The sequence below is a fragment of the Amphiura filiformis genome, chromosome 13 (assembly GCF_039555335.1).
Source record: "Amphiura filiformis chromosome 13, Afil_fr2py, whole genome shotgun sequence".
Lineage (NCBI taxonomy): Eukaryota > Metazoa > Echinodermata > Ophiuroidea > Amphilepidida > Amphiuridae > Amphiura > Amphiura filiformis.
In genome coordinates this window covers 8,123,277-8,143,513 of record NC_092640.1, presented here as the reverse complement: position 1 = coordinate 8,143,513, position 20,237 = coordinate 8,123,277, and the positions used below count along the sequence as shown (strand labels likewise).

At 33.8% G+C, this 20,237-nt stretch overlaps 1 protein-coding gene and 1 long non-coding RNA gene across 3 annotated transcripts in view; both read right to left on the bottom strand.

The window, feature by feature from the left end:
- Positions 1-2,810: 2,810 nt before the first annotated feature.
- Positions 2,811-13,123, bottom strand: LOC140167948 (uncharacterized). 2 transcript variants are annotated; one of them, XR_011861098.1, is made up of 4 exons: positions 12,779-13,123; positions 9,487-9,689; positions 4,955-5,048; positions 2,811-3,682 (listed from the first exon to the last, which is right to left on the bottom strand). It is a non-coding gene; the product is annotated as an uncharacterized lncRNA (long non-coding RNA). The 2 variants fall into 2 exon arrangements; XR_011861099.1 differs by having other exon boundaries at positions 13,004-13,123.
- Positions 13,124-13,593: 470 nt separating this feature from the next.
- LOC140167947 (uncharacterized) overlaps positions 13,594-20,237 on the bottom strand; it is a 29,704-nt gene continuing 23,060 nt past the window's right edge. Inside the window, 2 exon segments of the mRNA XM_072191238.1 lie at positions 13,594-19,642; positions 19,644-19,847. Coding sequence (XP_072047339.1) covers positions 19,469-19,642; positions 19,644-19,847 — 378 coding nt within the window. The 3' untranslated portion in view covers positions 13,594-19,468.

The window sequence follows — 20,237 nt, the reverse complement described above, 5'->3', positions numbered from 1 at the left end:
AATTTCAGCCAGAAATTTCGGCCACTGAAATTTAGCGTTCAATATAGGAGGTGTGAATAGTGTAGTGGCATCAATTTGTGTAAAAAGAGGAATTGGTTTTGGGCGCTGTGAATTGGTTTTGGGCGCTGTGTATTTAGAATCGGGGGGGGTGAAGGACTATGGCATATTTTGATAGGCTATTATGTTATTATGTATGCCTATCGTTCCATTATCCAGGCCGGACCGAACCGAGACTGTGGGACAGTCTAAGCCAGAGGTGGATGTAAGGGCTTTTGCAACAGAGCTCTTCATATGATACAGGGCTGTCAACACACTCTGCGTAATGGATAAACACATTTAGTGTTGCAGTATTAAACATGTTTAATATCACGAACACTGCACTCAGACACAAATAGACACTAAACCAAACATTCTGTTTAAGTTATCAACACTTTGTTTATTAAAATAAACACACATTGCATTTATTAATTAAACACATGTACATGTAAGTGTTTATCAGGCTGTAACAATTTTAAACACAGCAAGGTATTTACTTTACCAATACTAAACACAATGTTGAAAATACAGTTGAAATTAAACACATGTACAAAGTACACACATTGGTGAATATACTCTAAACACTTTAAATATTTAGCTATTTCAGTATCAACGTTCATTGAAAAAAATGTTTGACTTATTTAAACACATTTTTTCTTTCTATATGACTTATTAAACATTTTAATACAAATACATAAAATTGATGGATGATATAAACACAAATGTTTAGCAATTTACACATTGTTTACCTTCTAAACATGTTACAGAGTGATAAATGAATGTGTTTAATTGCTAAACAGTTTTTATAATGTTTTGGCAAGTCTACCTCTCAGAAATACTGTAATTGTGAGTTGCCAAAACTTCTTAATTATTCATGCAAGCTATATAGTAAATATATAAATATCTCACAAAAGTAACTACCCCCTCCCCTTAAATAACAGCCATTACTCAAAAATGGGCAATTGTATTACAAATCTGTAAAATGTGTTTATTTCTGCACATTTTAACACCTCATTTGTAGCAATTATCTAAATATTGACGTCATGGCATACATTTAAATCAATGTAACCCAAGATTTGAAAGTTGCAGTAAATTCTATTGATTTGTATTCAATATAATGGATGGAAATCTCTGTAAAGATATCCCAGAGTGTTTTTGCATTGTTGCTTTTACAAGTGCAATTTTCAAATCTGGACCTCACTACATTAAATTGACCTGTGTTTAATTGAATACCTGAGTGGAAGAAGGACTCAACTCCATTTTACCAAAATGAGTTTATCATATCTTAGAAGACCTGTACCGTTGTCATTGCAACATATATCATTTTGAAGGTATGTTATAATGTAAACTGGCCTCAAAAAGAAACTTATAATTTTTCACATGGTCATATCTTAAAATCCTCTCCATAAAAATGAACAAAAATTGCACACAGGATTACTTCAATACTCTACTCTAAACACATGTCAGTAACCAAGCAGTTGTTCAACTGACACAACAGCAAAATGCACTGACATGGAATACCTTTCTGGACCAAAATTCACATCCCAACAGATTTCCTTTGTTGGGTTCCAATTATTCGCCTGTGAATGTGATCCCGGAAGCTGTTCCGGATGTGTCAGTTGGACAACTGCTTGGTTACTGAAGTGTGTTTAGAGTAGAGTATTTAAGTTATCCTGTGCGTAATTTATGTGCATGTACAGGCAAATAATTGGAACCCAACAAAAGAAATCTGTTGGGATGTGAATTTTGGTCCAGGAAGGTGTTCCATGTCAGTGCATTTTGCTGTTGTGTCAGTTGGACAACTGCTTGGTTACTGACATGTGTTTAGAGTAGACTATTGAAGTAATCCTGTGTGCAATTTTTGTTCATTTTTATGCAGAGGATTTTAAGATATGACCTTGTAAAAAATTATAAGTTTCTTTTTGAGGCCAGTTTATGTTCATGTACCAGTACTCAAAAACAGTCTATCTCTTAAAACTTTTCCAAAAAAAGTGTTGATGGAGTTGGGCTCTTCTTCCACTCAGGTATTCAGTTGTTTTCTGGGCTATCGTATCAAATGAGGTGTTAAAATGCACAGAAATAAATTCTGCTTCCAACGTATTTTACAGATTTGTAATTCAATAGCCTGTTTTTTAATAATGGCCATTATTTAAGGGGGTTAGTTGTTTTCTTTAAGATGTTTACAATTGAAATGTAAATGGAGAAGTAATCCAAAAATACTGGGGGGGTAAAAACATTGATTTTGAGACCATAAAAACATCAGACTTTTTATAGTTTATATACCGGTATAGGCTCAATTATATAGTTTTCAAAAACACTGGAAACTCAAAATTTGTTTTTGGTACACTTTTTGAAATCTAGAAACTTCTAAAATATATCTTGCATGAACAGTTAAGTTACAAAAAAAACCCCAGTATATCTTAAGGTTAAGGGGTACTACACCCCTGTGGTAAATTTGTGACTATTTTTGCATTTTTCTCAAAAAATAATAACATACTGGTAACAAAAGTTATGTATATTATTGGGGCAAAGAATCCAATTACTACACTGAAATTTCAGTGACTCAAGACAAGCGGTTCAGTATATATGATAGAAAATGAGGTACATCCTAGCGGTACCTTATTTCTTATCATAAATAACGAACCGCTTGTCTTGGGTCACTGAAATTCCAGTGTAGTAATTGGATTCCTTGCCCCTATAATATACATAACTTTTGTTACCAGTGATTTATTAGTTTTTGAAAAAAATGCAAAAATTGACACAAATTTATCGAGGGGTGTAGTACCCCCTTAACACAGCCTAAATGTCTGACATGAAATTTTGAATCCATTTCGAAAACTGTTCTGTAATTATTGGTAATTGTCACTTAAATCAACCATTGGTGGGATGAATGTTAGACAGTCGGGTACATGCAGGGACACAATCACCCCATTAAAAAATTATGACATTGTTCATGATGTTCAATTTGTTCTTCCATAGCCCAGTGCAATTTTTGCCTGCAATACTGTTAAATACCACATGCTTTGTGTGCAATTGACTAATAAAAGTAGAAAATTGTATCTTGATTTAGGACTATAAATAATGAGAACCCATTTTTTTTTTTTTTTTGTTGAGGAATTTATCATCATGCAAAGTTTTGGTTTCTCAATATTATAACCCTAAATTATAGGTAATTTTCAGTGATGTTTTCTTAGTCAGGTGACACAAAGCATGCAAAATTTGTATATTTTACACTACACATATTTCAGGCAAAAATGCACACAAGGCTATTCAAGTTCAATGTTGATTTTTTTCAGAGGGTTATCACTCCCCTGTCCCCAGCAGTACACAACAGGTTACAGGTACTCAAATTGAAACACATAAAACAAGATATCAAGTTGACAATTTAAATATAGTCAACTGGACTTACTATTTTTTGTCTAGATTTCCAGTTGACTAGATTTAAATTATTTGATATTTTTTATACCGGGATAACTGAGAATATACACAAATACATTTACAAGGCAATCAGTTGGAGAAAGGCACCTGCAGAGCTATCCATACACTGTATGTTCACACCATCTCCTACAATGTAGTTGGTTTCGTTGAATATTACAAGATGAGGCAGCTCACCACTCTTCAATGCAGCGTTGATATTTGACACATCCTGTCATAAAAACACAAAAGGAATCATTATAATTCATGTGTAGCCTAAATATTTAAAACCAGGTTATAGGAATTAAATCAGCGCTCGAAATAAAGCGCGTCATTGCATCAAATACCCATGAAAGTAGGCGCGGACCCGCAAATTTCCTACGGTACGGGTCCGCGTGACCCGTAAAAATTGAACCAAGCAAAGAGCAGAAAATCCTAGTTTTTTTGTTCCACAGGAAAATCTGGTTGACGTGATACATCCCGCTCCCTGGGGTACACTTCATTTTTCTTTCCCTTCAAATTTTCAACCCGGGTTTTCAATTTTCTACAATATACATACTGTGATCGCCAGTAGCTAATTCTCTCTCTTGAAATTTCAAAGGCAAGGTCCGGGGTCGGACCCTTGAAAATTGGTGAGGACCCTTGAAATTTCAAAGGCAAGTGTCCGGAGGACCCTTGGATTTTTCTTCTTATTTCAAGGCCTGAATTAAATAAATCTCGTTTTTTATTATCTTGCAACATTATATTTTAAATATTAATTGATTAACTTTTAAGACTTCAGAGCAAAAGATATTAACTTGTACAGTGGGAGGATAGAGTGGGCAAAGAAAAGGGAGGGGAGAGAAGAGAGTAGAGCAAAGGACGCCTGATTCACAGTTTGGTCCATGTCTAAGTTATCAAAAAGCTCGAAGTCACTTTCTGATTTGACATGTGCATCTAGATAGTTTTTGTTTTGTTTGTTTTCCCAACGGATTAAAGGAACAAATTTGGCCTTTTACTCGAAAACCCACGAAGATTTTTTTTTTTTTTCAATAGAAAGGTATCATATGTTCTTCCATGAGGCCCAGGGGTCACATTAAAATAGTAACACTTTATTGGAGAATTTTATAGTAACACTTTAGTGAAGAAATATTGCATAGCAAATAACTAGCTAAAAAAACCTCAATATGGTATTAATTTTAGGGATTTTGCCCATTTTATACTAAATATATTATATATTGTTATACAAAAAAATTCTCGGAAAAACAGCAGTTAGCATCTTGCATGATTGTCGGAAGTTTGTGGTGCTCTGCGTGGATTCAACTTGTATGATGCAACGCATACATGCGCATTTATCGTGCATATTTTACAGTGTATTTTGTGTGTATCACACAAAATTGCATTTAACTGTACATGCACTGTTTGAGATTTTTTTTGTTTCAGTCAGCAGTACAAAAAATGCACACAATTCACAGAAGTTCACTTGAAACAAGGGAATTTGGTATGTGATACCAGGTGTACTAACCTCTTTGATGATGATAATAGACTTTGTCTTGTCTCCCTTTCCCGATCCAATATAATGCGGAACACTTCTCCATAGCTTGTATGGCACATATCATCTGTCAATCAAAAAAAAAAAGAAATTTAGAATGTTTACCTTTACCTTAAGTCTTCTTAAATTTAATAACTATATGAATACAATCATCAACCAATTCAAGACATTGGTGCAAATGCTCAATTTTGTTGCTAAATTGAGTTAGGCATGGTTTTGTATAAGGTTGGTGAGCTATAATACTACGCATTGTTGGCACTCATAGAATGAAATAGCAATTTTCTTTGTTTTACCTCATTTGTTTGGCATAATAATTAATTCATCATAAATGTGACTTGTTTTCTGGTATTTTCAGTGACAAAGCCAGCTCAAGCAGTACCGGTACTTGTGTCCTTCAGTTTGTTCATTCGTTTGTACATTCACACTTGCACTGGAAGGTAACCCTTTAGCGTTTGTGCAGGGTCTCCTTAAAATGTCTTTGGAATTTACACACATTACCGGTAGTGAATTAAATCAAATATTTGTGGATTAATTGAAAAATTAAATAACATCATGTTTAGTTCTGTATTACTTATTGACAGTGTAAAAGGTTTTTTCAAAATATTGTACAATTACGAAAATATGACTTTAAGGGCAGAGTAATGGAAGAGAACATGTCCCTTTTCCAGCTTCATTATTTCCCAAGTTTAAGTCCAAAGTATATAAAACTTTTTGGAATGGAAACAAAAGTCGGGGAAGCATTATAGTAAGATCAGATTTAAACAATTTAAATGTTTAGTTTTTGAAGTTCACAACATTGATTTTGAAAATGACCAGACATACAAAATTACAATTTTATATTTTCAGCAAAATTAATACAGAAATAGATCAGCTGAGAAACAATGAAAAGGTCAAACTTAAAGCCACTAAAAAACTGAATATGACAAAATGTATTTTAGAAATCATTAACATGTATTATATACACATTTAAGTGTTTATTACATTATCAGTTCAGAATATTTTAGATTATAAATTTGATGTCTGTTCTGATAATATAATATATATGGTCGCATGTCATGAGGTGGTCCATTTTGTGTTACATGGTCAAAATGGTCAAAAAAACAATTTTTTAATATGTTATAGATATTGTAAAACTGCAACATCTCATACCATTTTTACCTCAAAAATGTTATCGTTTTGGCGTAATTGCCTAATTAATAACTAATTAGCCCATAGGCCGCAATGTAAATCAAAATTTTCAAATGCGTTTTTCTCAAATTGGACCTTATTCACATAAAATACCCCACAACAAATGTCTGAAGTTGGATTTTGTCCAATGTGCTAGAATATGTTCACAATATAGTGATGCATCAGTCTCACCCTTCAAAAAAATGTTTATGTAATCGCGTTCACGATATACAGGGTGCGCCAAAAAAGTTGATATTTTTAAATTAAAATTTAATTAATAATTCATATTTTCCCAACACTACTTCCTACCATTTTTATAATGTAAAAATTAGTTTCCTTGTGCAATTTCCTTTCAGAAAATACATACATTTATCATGATACAGTGAATATTAAAGGAGATATGGACCTTTGCAGTTTTTGCATGTGATTGCATTGACTTCTGTGCATTTAGAGGCAACCCGTGGTACAAAATGTAATGAGGAACTAATATGGAATATGAAATTGATCAATTTAGAAGTCGATCTTGATTCTAGTAATTGACTCTAAAATGAGACATTAAAAAGCTCAATATGACAAGGAGTTATGAAGATACAATAATTTATTCAAACCAACACTATGGAAATCTTACATTTTGCTATGCTAATACATTACTCCTCACCCACCTGCTCCTCACCCACCTGCTCCTCCACCCCGTCAATTTTCAATTCCAGCTGATGTCATTTATTTAGTTTGACTCACTTTTCAGTACTAGTTTACACAGTTTTAGCCCTGTTCTTTAGCTTTAAAATGAGACCCAAAGTAGCTTAATAGGACAAGGGGTTGGTTCACTATGACATTTTTCATTCACCTACATTCGAAAAATTGTAACACCTCCACCTTTTTTGGGGTACCAACTTGTGACATGCGACCATATGCATGTAAGTTTGATGCCTACATTATACAGTATAACTGTATTTTTGAGGTATATCGCATTTGTGATTTGTCTTGAAATTTATTGGGGCAACATAACATTGTTAAAAATACAAGTGTTTCCTGCTACATAATCGGTTGTCTGTGATTTTCAAACCTTTTTGAATATGTGAAAAATTACACTTGTATTTCCACTTCTTTTATTATCCTGTCGGAATGACTTGTATACAACATAATAATATAATGCAAGTGTCAGATCTGTTCAAACTGATGATGGGTTTACAACATGTAATAAAGACATTGCCAATGAATTCAACTCATTCTTTACATCAATTGGAATTACTCTAGCTCAAAAATTTGATAATGTAAATAAAAGTGATGATGCTAATGATGTTACTAATGATGAATGTAATAATGATGATGTATCTAGTAATTTCAATTTTGATTTTATTACTCCTTCTTTTGTATTTGACGAAATTGGTAATTTTTCTAATAAGAAATCTTCTGGTCTTGATAATTTCAATGTGAAACTTTTGAAACTTTCTGCACCAATTATATGTGACTCTCTTGCTTATATATGTAATCTTTCATTGTACACTTCTGTATTTCCTTCTGATTGGAAACTTGCAAAAGTCACACCTATTTATAAAGATGGTGACAAATCAGATGTAAGTAACTATAGACCTATCTCTGTATTAAGCATTATTTCTAAGATTTTGGAACGTGCTGTTCATAATCAATTATATTCTTATTTATCTAAACATGGTATTCTCCATTCATCTCAATCTGGTTTTAGGAGTAACCACTCAACCACTACAACCCTTCTTGACACCTCTGACTACATTCTTAAAAATATGAATGATGGAAAATTAACTGGTGCAATTTTCCTTGACCTCAAGAAGGCTTTTGATACCATCAATCATAGTCTTCTAATTAACAAATTAAAGCAATGTGGTATTTCTGGCTCATGTCTAAAATGGTTTATATCTTATCTTAGTAATAGGTCACAAGTTGTTAATATTTCTTCTACTATGTCTGACTTTAAAGATGTGAATATTGGTATTCCATAGAAGGTACAATCTTAGGACCGCTATTGTTTATCATTTTTGTAAATTCACTTCCAAACTCTGTTAACTGTAAAACTATAATGTATGCAGATGACACAACTCTTATATGTAGTTCTAATGATGCATCAATTCTTCAAGCAGAATTAAATGATAATTTGTCTAATGTTGCCTCTTGGTTGAATGAAAACAATCTCACATTGAATATCAAGAAAACAAAACTCATGATTTTTGGCACAAGTTATATGGTGAATACATTTGATGATATTGATGTTTCATACAATGGTAGTAATATTGAAAGAGTTGATAAATTCAAGTATCTTGGTGTTGTATTTGATGAATTATTATCTTGGAATGAACACGTAAGCCATATTTCTTCTAATATCTCAAAGCGCATTGGCATAATCCGTGAGACTTAGGTATTATCTTCCAAATGATACCCTTAAAATGCTTGCCAATGCCCTTGTCATGCCACACTTTGACTATTGTAGTCCTGTTTGGTCAAATTGCATAAACACCCTTTTAACTTCACTTCAAGTGCACCATAATAGACTTGCTCGTACTCTTTTGTCAGCAGATATAAGAACTCCTATTAATGATATGATGGAGTCTCTTAACTGGGATAAACTACATACAAGATGGGAAAAACAACTTCTGATAATTGTGTTCAAGTGTCTTACCCATAATGCACCATCTTACTTATCCTCTCAATTTATTTATATGCAATCTCTTCATACTCATGGTACCAGAAGCCAAACTTTCAATTCTCTTGCCATTCCAAAATGGAACATAAATCCTGGCAAGAGAACTTTTCACTACAGATCATGTTATGCTTGGAATGAACTCCCTCAAGACATCCGTAGAAACTTTTCTTCCATGACCCTTAATACTTTTAAAAACTGTATTTCAGATTTGTGATTAAAATTTTATCCAATTTCCACAAATTTATTCAACTTTTGTCTTTTCTTTATATCTGATTGCCAAACATGTACATTGTTATAATATTATTAGTATTTAATCATGTAACTATTTGTGTTACCAGACCTGATGTAAAAATGAACCTGATGTACAATGTAAATAATGTATCATGTAACTTTTGATTCCATGCATTGCTTTTAATTTAATTTATATTAACCTCTGTCATGAAATTGTACAATGTATATTGTGAATTGTCACTCAGGGCCCCCTTGGAGATCAGTACTAGTTACTGAAGGGGCTACCCTGGTTAAAGAAAGATTAAATAAATAAATAAATAAATAAATATGGGAAGGTGATTTACATCTGACAATGTCATTCAGGCAGGATAATAAATGAAGAAACTGAAAAAAAACCACCGAAATACTGGTACCGATAATATGTATTTACCATGGCCACACAAACATGTAAATATAGCTCCTTGGTTGCCTCATGTTGGACTCTTGAAGAGAAGCTTCTTCACAATAACATCTAGGTGCTGAGAAGGTGTCCAGTAGAAGAATCACAGTCTGCGACAACACATGTATAAGTAGGCCCTTCATAGTAGTGTTTTGACTGCTGTACACAGTAGATGCATCATATAACCGGCAAGTCTGCAAAAGACAACATAACAAGAATAAATTAGTACTGTATTTTCTTGCCAAGCAAACTGCTGTGTAAAATCACCACTGAACAATAAATAATAATATTATTAGTTATTAGGTGAAGCGGAGGTATGGTACGGGAAATTATCGTGCGCGATGTGTCATACTGGGTGCAGCCGAAGGCTGCACCCAGTATGACACTGAGCTCACGATAATTTCCCGTATCAAACCGACGCTGAACCTAATAACGAATTTATCATACCACCAAGTCATTCTAAATATTGAAATAATTACGTTTTTAAACATTTTAATTCCTGCTAAATTGGAAAAATATTACAAAAAATAGATGACTGTTCCGCGTATTACAGGTTGCGTGCATTTTACGCGCCCGGTTTACGCGATTCGCCTTTATACGCTTACCATCGGCCTTGCGAAATACGCTCTCACTGACTAGATATAAAGCGTAAAATACGCACTCACTGACAAGATACGAAAATATATTAGGTTAGCGGTGTTCTTTGATGTTTACCTTAGTGGTATGATAAAAACAAACACCCACTTGTTGTGTCGCGATCGGCTGCGGTGTGAGTGGTGTCATGCTTCAGTGAATCCGACTCGATTTTGAATGCAATGATCTCTACTCTCTAGCCTCAAATGTGAACCTAATTGGTGAGCAAATTTGTGACTAGACTTCTCGAGCAAGTTCAGAATGGCAAATTTCAGAAGAAAGCATCATTTGAATAATTACATTTTTTTGTACACAGAAATATCATTTTATTTATATTGAAGATTTAAGCTTGCACTGATCATGACTATAAAACCGGGAGCCTGTAAAAAGGAAGTAAAGCTCACACATTTTCTTTGTCAGGGTCCTTTGTGTACAATGTAGTGTGATACTGATACCGTACTTCCAAATTATTACAGGCACGACACACTTTTCTTGTTTTAAGCTGTCTGCAAAAGTAACGAGCTTTGGGGCGAGTTTTACAAATTACAATAATTATTTAATTTCTTGGTCGGCATGGCGTCACTCACGATCATAGATCGCTTCATCTCATTAGTTGTTTTTGCCAGGGTTTAGCTGTTCCATCGATAAGCCCTCGGACACAACAAAATTGCTAAATTTATATTTAATTATATTATTTTAATTTTGGATTTTCTCATTTAAAAAATAACTTTTAATGACTTTTACTTGCTACTTTCTAACATGAATCATATATCAACAATAATGATGAATAAACAAACAGCATAACTGCACTTAATATACTATGTGTAAAAGTAAGCATATTAATAAAATAATTAAATGCCGACTCCCGTCAAAACGGGTTGATAATTAGTTGTGATAGGCCTACTAAATAAAGAAAATAATAGATAATTAATAATTAAAATTCACCTTGTCCTATTTTTAAAATCATGAACAGTAAACTCAGAATCAATTGTGAAGGGCCTAAGCATTAAAGGAGTATTTCGATTTCGTGATCCTAGCATCCTCTTTTACGACATTTTCCAGTAGATATCCATGAAAAAGCTTATTCCCAAAATTTCAGTTGATTCCGATTATGCATGATTATGTGTATATACTGCTCCATAGACAATGTGTTGTAATTTTGTTCTGGAATACCAGAACGAAATTCAAATTTCAAGATATCTTTGCTAAACGAATTAATCTGCAAGAAATATTTTGTACATAATAAACATAAATGTAACCAGAGGTTTCCACTGTGATATATAAATCTCAACTTTTTTGAGAAAAGTTGGGGGATGATGCTGTGCTGGGGATCACACAGCCTCATTTTGTGATCCACGTACAGCCTCATCCCCCACTTCTCTCAAAAGTTGAGATTTTTATACCACTGGATACCTCTGGCTATGTTTATGTACCGAATATTTCTTGCAGATTAATTCGTTTATAGCCAAAATATTAAATTCTCGATCATGAGAGCCAACTTGGGTACGCACAGTTATTTGCGCCGCGCGCACATAAATACCAGCTTACAGGCGCAAACACAGCTTTTGACTAACTTAGAAGATGCTAGGCTAGCACTCAGGATCACGAAATGAAGTGTTATTGTAAAAATTAAAGAAAGATATTAAAAGTTGATATTTAAGGCCAAAAAAAAAAAAAGGTTTGTCTCAGGACCCCCAAGCATAGCTTTTAAAATGAGATTTAGCGCGTGGCGCTACGCGCGCTAGTGCTTTTTTTTTTTTTTTTGAATGATAAAACATCGTAGTTTTCAAGAAAAATTACATTTTCGGCACAATCAATTGGCGATCATTTCTGACAAAATGTCAAATATAAATACTCCAAGAACTGTATGACATGTTCGCTCTGAATACCGATCTCTTGAAACAGTATGCAAGTATCGGCTCTGCGAACGAAATAGCGGGACAATCGACTCTACTTGTAGATCTAGAACACGTCACTGGGAATTCCCCATGTGCAGATATTTTGCTGCTCGATAAGCGATTTCATATCTGTATACCAGAGAAAAGATCATCATTTAACTAATTTTCATACCATGCCGACTGCCGAGTAAATATTGGAGTTTCCTCAACACATAAATGTCAACTTTTTGTACTCCTTACTTACGGTAATGTTTAAATGTAGGACAAAATAGCGGCGCACATCAACATTTGTGGTGCTGAATTTTGCACCGATTCATTGGCACTACTCACAACATTTACATTGTCACGTCGTGTGATCGAAATTTTTCAGAACTTGAACGGAAACTTGAATTATTAAGCATATTTTTTAGTGTAGGTAGGGTTAGGGTTTAGGTTAGGGGTTTTAGGAGGTGACGGTTAGAATAGTTAAACCGGGAGTAAGAACGACGTTTCGTATGCCATGTTATTTGAGGCGCCGTTCTTGTTACAAAAAAAAAAAAACATCGCATAGGACATAGCCTGTTTTTCAAAAAAAAAAAAAAAAAAAAAAGCATAGAAAATAACTTTTTAGCCAAAAGGTCCAGAGACAAACCTTTTTTTTTTTTTTTGGCCTAATTGTTCGATATGGGATAACATTTTTACTGTTTGGGTTCACTTTGCATAATTATTTATGAATTAGTACTCAATTAGATCATAAAAATATTGGAACTTACGTCGTCGTTGGGTTCTCATCGGCAGAGCATTGTTGGCCATTGGCATTGCAGAGTGAGTCAGTCATTCAGCATGTTCAGTAAGCTTACAACATGTACAAGTTACATGCTAACGCCTTGGCTTTGGTTGTTGAAACACGGAACTTGCGATAAAGAAACCGCATTCTTTTTCTTCCCTTTTGACAATAGTACTACACCGTCCGTGATCATGATACAATTTAATTTTACCTGGTAACTTCGGCTTGAGGAGTAATTATAAATTGATATGATATTTTTTAAATTTGAACTTTAAAAATACGGAAATCGTCTCGTTGTTTTCATAAATGCAGCTCGTATGAATTGTCGCCAGATATAGTGAGGGCGCTATCACTCTCATTTGGCAGAATTCCTCGATTTGAGAGTAACTCTCAAACGAGCTATTTTATGGATTTGAGACACTCTCATATTGGACAATTCTTCGATCTGTGAGTACTCTCAAATGAGGGTTTTCCTGGATTTGAGAGACTCTCAAACTGGACATTTCATCGATTTGAGTGCTCTCAAAGCAACTCTCAGATCGAGGAATTCCTTTGCTCACATAACTCGAAATTACTATGAATTACCTTTGAAATTTGTAAAAGTAATTTTTGGAGCACCTTGTATCATACACGTTTATGCGCCAACCCTTATATTAGACATTTTATTCTGGCCAAAAGCAGACATTTGCCCCATCTACAATATTGATTGTTGGATGAAACCTATATTTTTGACAAATGTAACAGAAAGTTCATGATTTTGTGTATATTTATCTAAAATTGTGACATTTTTGGCCGAATTTTTGACCCGATACTTTGAACCAGCTTTAATTTAATTAATAAGACATACACATTTCTCATAATACCTTTTATCCGTGTTGTCAGTTTTTATTTGCGAGAATTGATCCCTTTTGACGTCTTTTTATTATGCAATTTCCTAATTAAAGAAATAAGTCAATGATATAAATTTCCATATTATATTATTTTACTTTATTGCATAAATAATACATTATTTACCTATGTTCTATTGCACTGAACAGCAATTATTGGATGTCAAAATGCATACTGCCACATATGACTCAGCTACACAGCAAAAACACTGTTTAAAAGGTCCCCGAAAAGGTCGCTGTTTAAAACGATGTTGTTCACACTTTAAACAACATTGTTTAAAAGACAGTCCTTGAATTTTAAACAGTGTGTGTTTAATTCATGAATAATACCAAAAAAGGAACTTTTAAACAACGTTGTTTAAAAAAGATCGAGTTTTGCAAAAGAGGGGTTTCCTTCCTTGAAATCAGGGTCAGATTCATCATCATGGCGGGTGACTATGTGATTGACTTGCTCCAAAAGTGGGAAATGCCAGACCTAATTGATACATTCAGAGGTAAGTGTTTGGTTTAAATATTGTTTGATGTGATAGAGTATTATATGAACACACAGGTGTGTGTTGTACATGCTAAATGATGCAAGCTGTGCAGTACTTCTGTATGCAGCCGTGACAAGTACAGTTTGAGTGTAAGCTTAACCACATCAAACAATATTTAAACCAAACACTTACCTCTGAATATGTATCATATTCACACTGCTCATGCACAGATGCATGGGGCTGATGTGCATGTTTTACAGTCAGTTCTTCTTGCCCATTCTCCCAAGTAAATTGATTTCAAAAAAAAAAATGTTTAAAACTATTAAACAACAAGTTTAAACAACTATGTATGTTTTAAACAACAGCCATAAACAGCTTTAAACAACTGTTTGTTTTAAACATTTGTTGTTTAAAATACTTTAAACAACTGTGTACATTTAAACAACTAAAGTTAAACAACCCTGATGTTTAAAAACTGTTGTTTAAAAAATTGTTTAAAATTTTAAACAATTAGATGTTTAAAGTTTAAACAACCCAAGGTTGTTTAAACTTTGAACAGAAGTTGTTAGAGTGACCGGCGTAAACAGTGTTGTTTAAAAATTCTATAAACAGTTTGTTTAAAATATTTTTTACTGTGTATATCAGCAAAAACGATTACAGTAATAATAATTATTACAAAAATGTCCGTTTTTAAAGTTGTTGCTCCTTTTTTCAAACAGAAAAATTCTGAAAAAACTCAGAAACGTTATGATAAAATCAAAATTTCCCAGTTTGCTTAGTTTACGTCCGTTTTAAATGTTGTTTCTCTGTTTTTAAAAAAGAAGAATTACTTGAAAAAAACAAAAATGTTCCATGAAACCGGAAAAAAATCAGAAGCATTCTATTAAAAAATACAGAAAAAACCAGAACCATCGTGTAAAAAAACCCAGACGCATTCTGTAAAGAAACGGACATTTTGTAACAAAAAAACGGCAATTTTCATGATTGTTGACAGCCCAGCTGTCAGCAATTCTCAATTTTTACGTGTGCTTATCACTGCTCATGGTGATTAGCAAAATGAAAATGCTCATTTATTCATTCTCCCTGTTTGGTCTCAATTGGATTAGCTTTCTCAGTAGATTTCCCGCGATTTTACAGTCAATGACCAGAAAATGTGTCAAATTTGACGCAATTTGAGTCAAATCTGATACGATTTCTAATCAAATCTTAACTTCTAGAAACTTTCTTGAAGTCTTATTTCGTAGGAATCTAGAGTGAAAGCGACTAGACCATTTTGATGCTGTCAAAGCGAGGCACATAATGTTCTATGTGTATCCATTTGATCCTCAGCAAAGACGAACATCTTTTCCAAAAGAGTTGCACTATATATATATCATGTCAATATTGTAATATTTCTACATAAAATTATACACATAATTATACAGATATTACAATGTTTTTTTAAAATAAATATTATGGCATCTGCATGTATTCAGCCCGAATTGTGGATAATTGTTAATTCTGTAATTGATCGCAGTTTATTATAGTCCAGATTCCAGAAAAATACAGATCTACATTTTTAAATCAAACAAATATTATTCTAGGCCTATATAGCTCAATCTAAATCCTTTTTTCGTCCTTTATTTTATAGGAATAAAAGTTATAATTCCACATTCCACCAATATGTTGAGAAAAAAAGGCCAAAAAATGTATTTTGTTGGTGTGTATCATCCGTGTAAGATAAAATTCAGTCTATGTATATATGAGTTTAGGCAAAGGCGCCCCATATTCGCCTTTATGGTCAATAATCATGAAGACATTAAAGTGTAAGTACTTTAACATTCACTTTTCAACAAGATTTAGAAAAAAAAGGCACAAATATGCATTTGTTACTTAGTGCGTATTTTGTATAGTGCTATCTCAATCAACCGTAAAGGTGCCCCATATTCGCCTTCATAGTCAATAATTATTAAAATAAAGACCTAATGGGTGACATCATGTAAATCCCCACTACCCCAGGAGATTTTGGAAATATCTGCTACAGGGGGAGTATGACTTTCAAATGGAATGAGCACATTAGGCAGCTCCATTTGAATACATCCTCTGAGAAAGATTCAACCTGAATCTTCCCTGAGGGAGGGTGAGTGTCAAATGGCGCTGCTAATGGGTTAATTACATTTGAAATTCATTGTCCCCATGTGTATAATATTTCCAAAATCTTCCACAGGGGTAGTGTGGATTTTAAATGGAATAGCCCAAAGAGTAGTACTTTAGCATTAGGCCTACAGGCTGTATCAAAATGATTGGTACCCGTCAGTTTTGATGTGTATTGAAAAGCCTGCAAATGCAACATGGATACCGTACTCTTGATATGTCCAGTTTGTATAGTTTATGACTTGTTATACAATTAATCTACACATTATTTGGATCTTTATAATTATGCTGTATTTTGATGTGCCAGACTCATCCATTATCGATGAAAACCATTTAGTCATACAGCTTGTAGGCCCTATACGTATGATTTTGAATAAATGTGCCATGTCTGTGAAATAGACACTTATTGTCATGCAAAATACGGTGTGTTTTTTTTTTCCTTTTCAAGTTCCCAGTTTTATAGGTCAAAATAAAAATAGATAAAGATTATGATTGAGCTTTGTTATAGCTGGCAAACAAAATACTATTTTTCATTTAAATTCACTAGTTACCATGGCAACGTATTATTCTGGAATTGAGAGTAGTTTTGGACATCCAATCTCACAGACCTGTTGTCATATACGTCGTATTAAATCTAAAACTCGTGTAATTTGACAAAAATTAATATCGCTTAATTGAATATGGCCTGCATTATCTCCTAAATAGAACTGTTTGAGCAGGTTATACTGTTCTTGAGCAAGGTTTTAAATATAATTTGGTCCCAAATACCTTAATCCCAAACAGTACAACCTGTAAGATTATCCCTGCAAACACGTTAATTGTTTGGAAAGTTTTTTTAACTTGATAAAAAATTGTCAAACTGTTTTAATTACATTAAAAACATGTACGTTTTTATGTTAACAAAATGTTATTACAAATAATTTTTTTCAAAACATTGAGTTTTCTGGGAACATATGCGCCTATACAAAATCGTTTCGTGTTTGCTGGGACAATAATGAAAACATAAAACATTAATAATACAGCACCGTTCAATATTAACGCCGGGGAAGTGGGGAGTTTGAAGGGAGAATTCGATTTTTTGGGGGGTGGGGTGGGGGATTTTGGGGGGGAATCTGAATTTTTTACTTGAACAATGAGGGGGATGTTAAGTTTTAAATAAAGAGAAATGGAACATTTTTGTACATTTTTTGTCAAAACTCCCATCTCCCTGACAATAAATATTGAACGGTCTGTTCCTAACCATGATATTACATAAGGCTGCGATCACATAGAAGTATACGGTATTCGCTATACGAAATACGCTCATTCGATCAGGCTGAGTTCATATAGGAGTATACAATGTGAACTCAGCCTGATCGAATGAGCGTATTTCGAATAGCGAATAGCGAGTATAGGTCAGTTTACCAATTTTCTTCGTCTAATCAAATGCTTGTAACTTTACTTCTTGAGGTCACATTGCATTCAATGAGGTGTCATAATGTGCAGAATTAGATAGTAAACTGACATACTCGCTATTCGCTATAGGCCTACGAAATTCGACCAGTCTGAGTTCACATAGTATACTCCTATATGAACTCAGCCTGATCGAATGAGCGTATTTCGTATAGCGAATACCGTATACCGTATACTTCTATGTGAACTCAGCCTTAACGACCAAACCAGCAAATATTTAACGGCGCAGACCTTTACGTCAGCGAGTATACTTAAAATTGATTTTTTTAAACTATCGGCAGGAAAATCGATTTTGTACTAATTACCACTAGACGATATTGCTATACTTAAAATTACATGTAAGTATACTTTTTTATTTAAAAAAAAAACCTATTTCCCTTTTCTTGGAAGTCTATCTCGACCTTTTGAACCTTTCTTTGGTTTATATGTATGTTTTTGCATTAACAAAACGACAAATACACGATGATGATTATATCGCACAAGATTCATATATAAATAAATACATCTTTTATACATTCTATTATGCAAAGGAAGTTTTCATAGCTATTGCATACAACACGTCAATAATTCAAGAACTTCAAGCTAAAAAATAATAATAAAATAAATGCATTCAATTATGAAACAAGTGAAGAGTTTTGTTTTTGATATAAACAGACTGTCACCCTCGGGGTTTAAGAAATAAACCAAATTCAAATATACCTTAAGGGGTACTACACCCCTATCCAATTTTGTGCCTATTTTTGCATTTTTCTCAAAAATTATAGCGCATTGGTGACTAGTTCCATGTTTTCTGAAATTCGGATATAGATTCCACACTTATATGTAACTTCATTAAAAGTCTATTCTAGAAACACTGACATTTTGTGGAAGCCTCACGTGAAAATGACTATAATTCCAAAACAAACTATTATTTTAATCATATATGGTTAATATGTTTATGGATGACTCCCAGTAGCGTATAGCCAGCAGGGGCAGAGTACCCTTGATGAAAAATTAAAGTGCCCCTCTGATAAAAAAAAAAAATCGTCAAGGCAAAAGAAATGGGGAAAGGACCCCGTTTCCATAACAAAATTCACCCTGACCATGTGCCACGTCAGATGGTGAACATTGGAAATCATCAGATTATTTGCTAGAATTCGATTTTACCACGTTAGCGGAGTTCATATACCATGTATAAGAACCTGCTTCCAATTCGGCACTTTACATAGGGTGTCCATCAAAGAACTATACTCGGAAACTTTATTTTTTGGATATTTTGGTGCCCCAAATAAGTTGACGTGGCTGAGCCACAGCTATCATATACTTCACTTACCACTAAATACTAATCAATGATACACGATTCAGGTGTGTGTCTCTGCATGCAGAGACACATCTGAAAGACGCATTATGCGCAGTGAATGATACTCCAGATACAGATCACTGATTGATATTGGACTTCTTTAATGAGATATTTTGGAAAAATTCTTATTCCTCAAGAACGGAGCAGTCAACATGGTCAATTGTCAAACAAAGTATGCGATACAGCTGTTTTACTCCGCACCAATTATTTAGTTCTGTTTCAAAGTAAAACTCAAAGTTTGCAAAGTCTAGCAACTGATTTGTGCTTTCTTTGCTGCTCTTCCACCATATTCCATGCACATGGGCGTGGTTGCGGAATGTTTCTGGCATAGCATAATCGAGGAAGGTATCGATACAGTGGGTTATAATTAATTGAAGACAGCATCATCATCAATCACCCATATCTCTGCTAATTGCTTCTATGTCGTCATCGGTGTCATTAGCCCCTTTTTCTGGATCCTTCTTCTCGCTCCCCGTACTACCCGTTTCACCTTGCTTTTCATTGTTTTCAAATTCATTTTTCTCGGGAAGGCTTGTTTGATCCGTCATTTCAACGCTCTCAACCTGGTTCTTTTATTCTTCTCTCGCTCTTTCTTTTCCCGTTTCTCTTTTCCTTTCTTTCCTTCTCAGCCTTCTTTTCTTCTTTTCTCTTCTTTTCTTTGTCTTCGTCATCCTCGCCAAAGTTGGTGATGTCCTCTTTCACATCCTCGATATCCCATATTTTCACTGTTGCATCATGGGATGCGGTGATCATTCTGTTTGGTACAAGCTGTAAACATGGTAAAAGAAAAGGCGGGAAATAATGTTTTGTTATATTATACTTAAAAATAGAAAAGAAATATAACTTTTTTTATTCAATTTATTGTCATGTTGCGATGGAGTAACATTTTGGGAGACACTGTATATAGATCTGTTGAATGCCCAATTTCCATTAATTGTATCATAACCATTTTGCTTAACTGTCCATTTTAATTTAGATATCAGTGAAATGACAATTCGAAGCGCACCCGATAAATAAGCCTCAGGTACATGGACATCATTTGCAAGCATGTCATGAAAGTCGCTTGAATCCGAGGTTTGAATGACCAAGATCCGTTATTTCACACCCGTTGTTCAATGTTTGAAACAAACCACGAATCACGTATTGTACTAGTGCGCA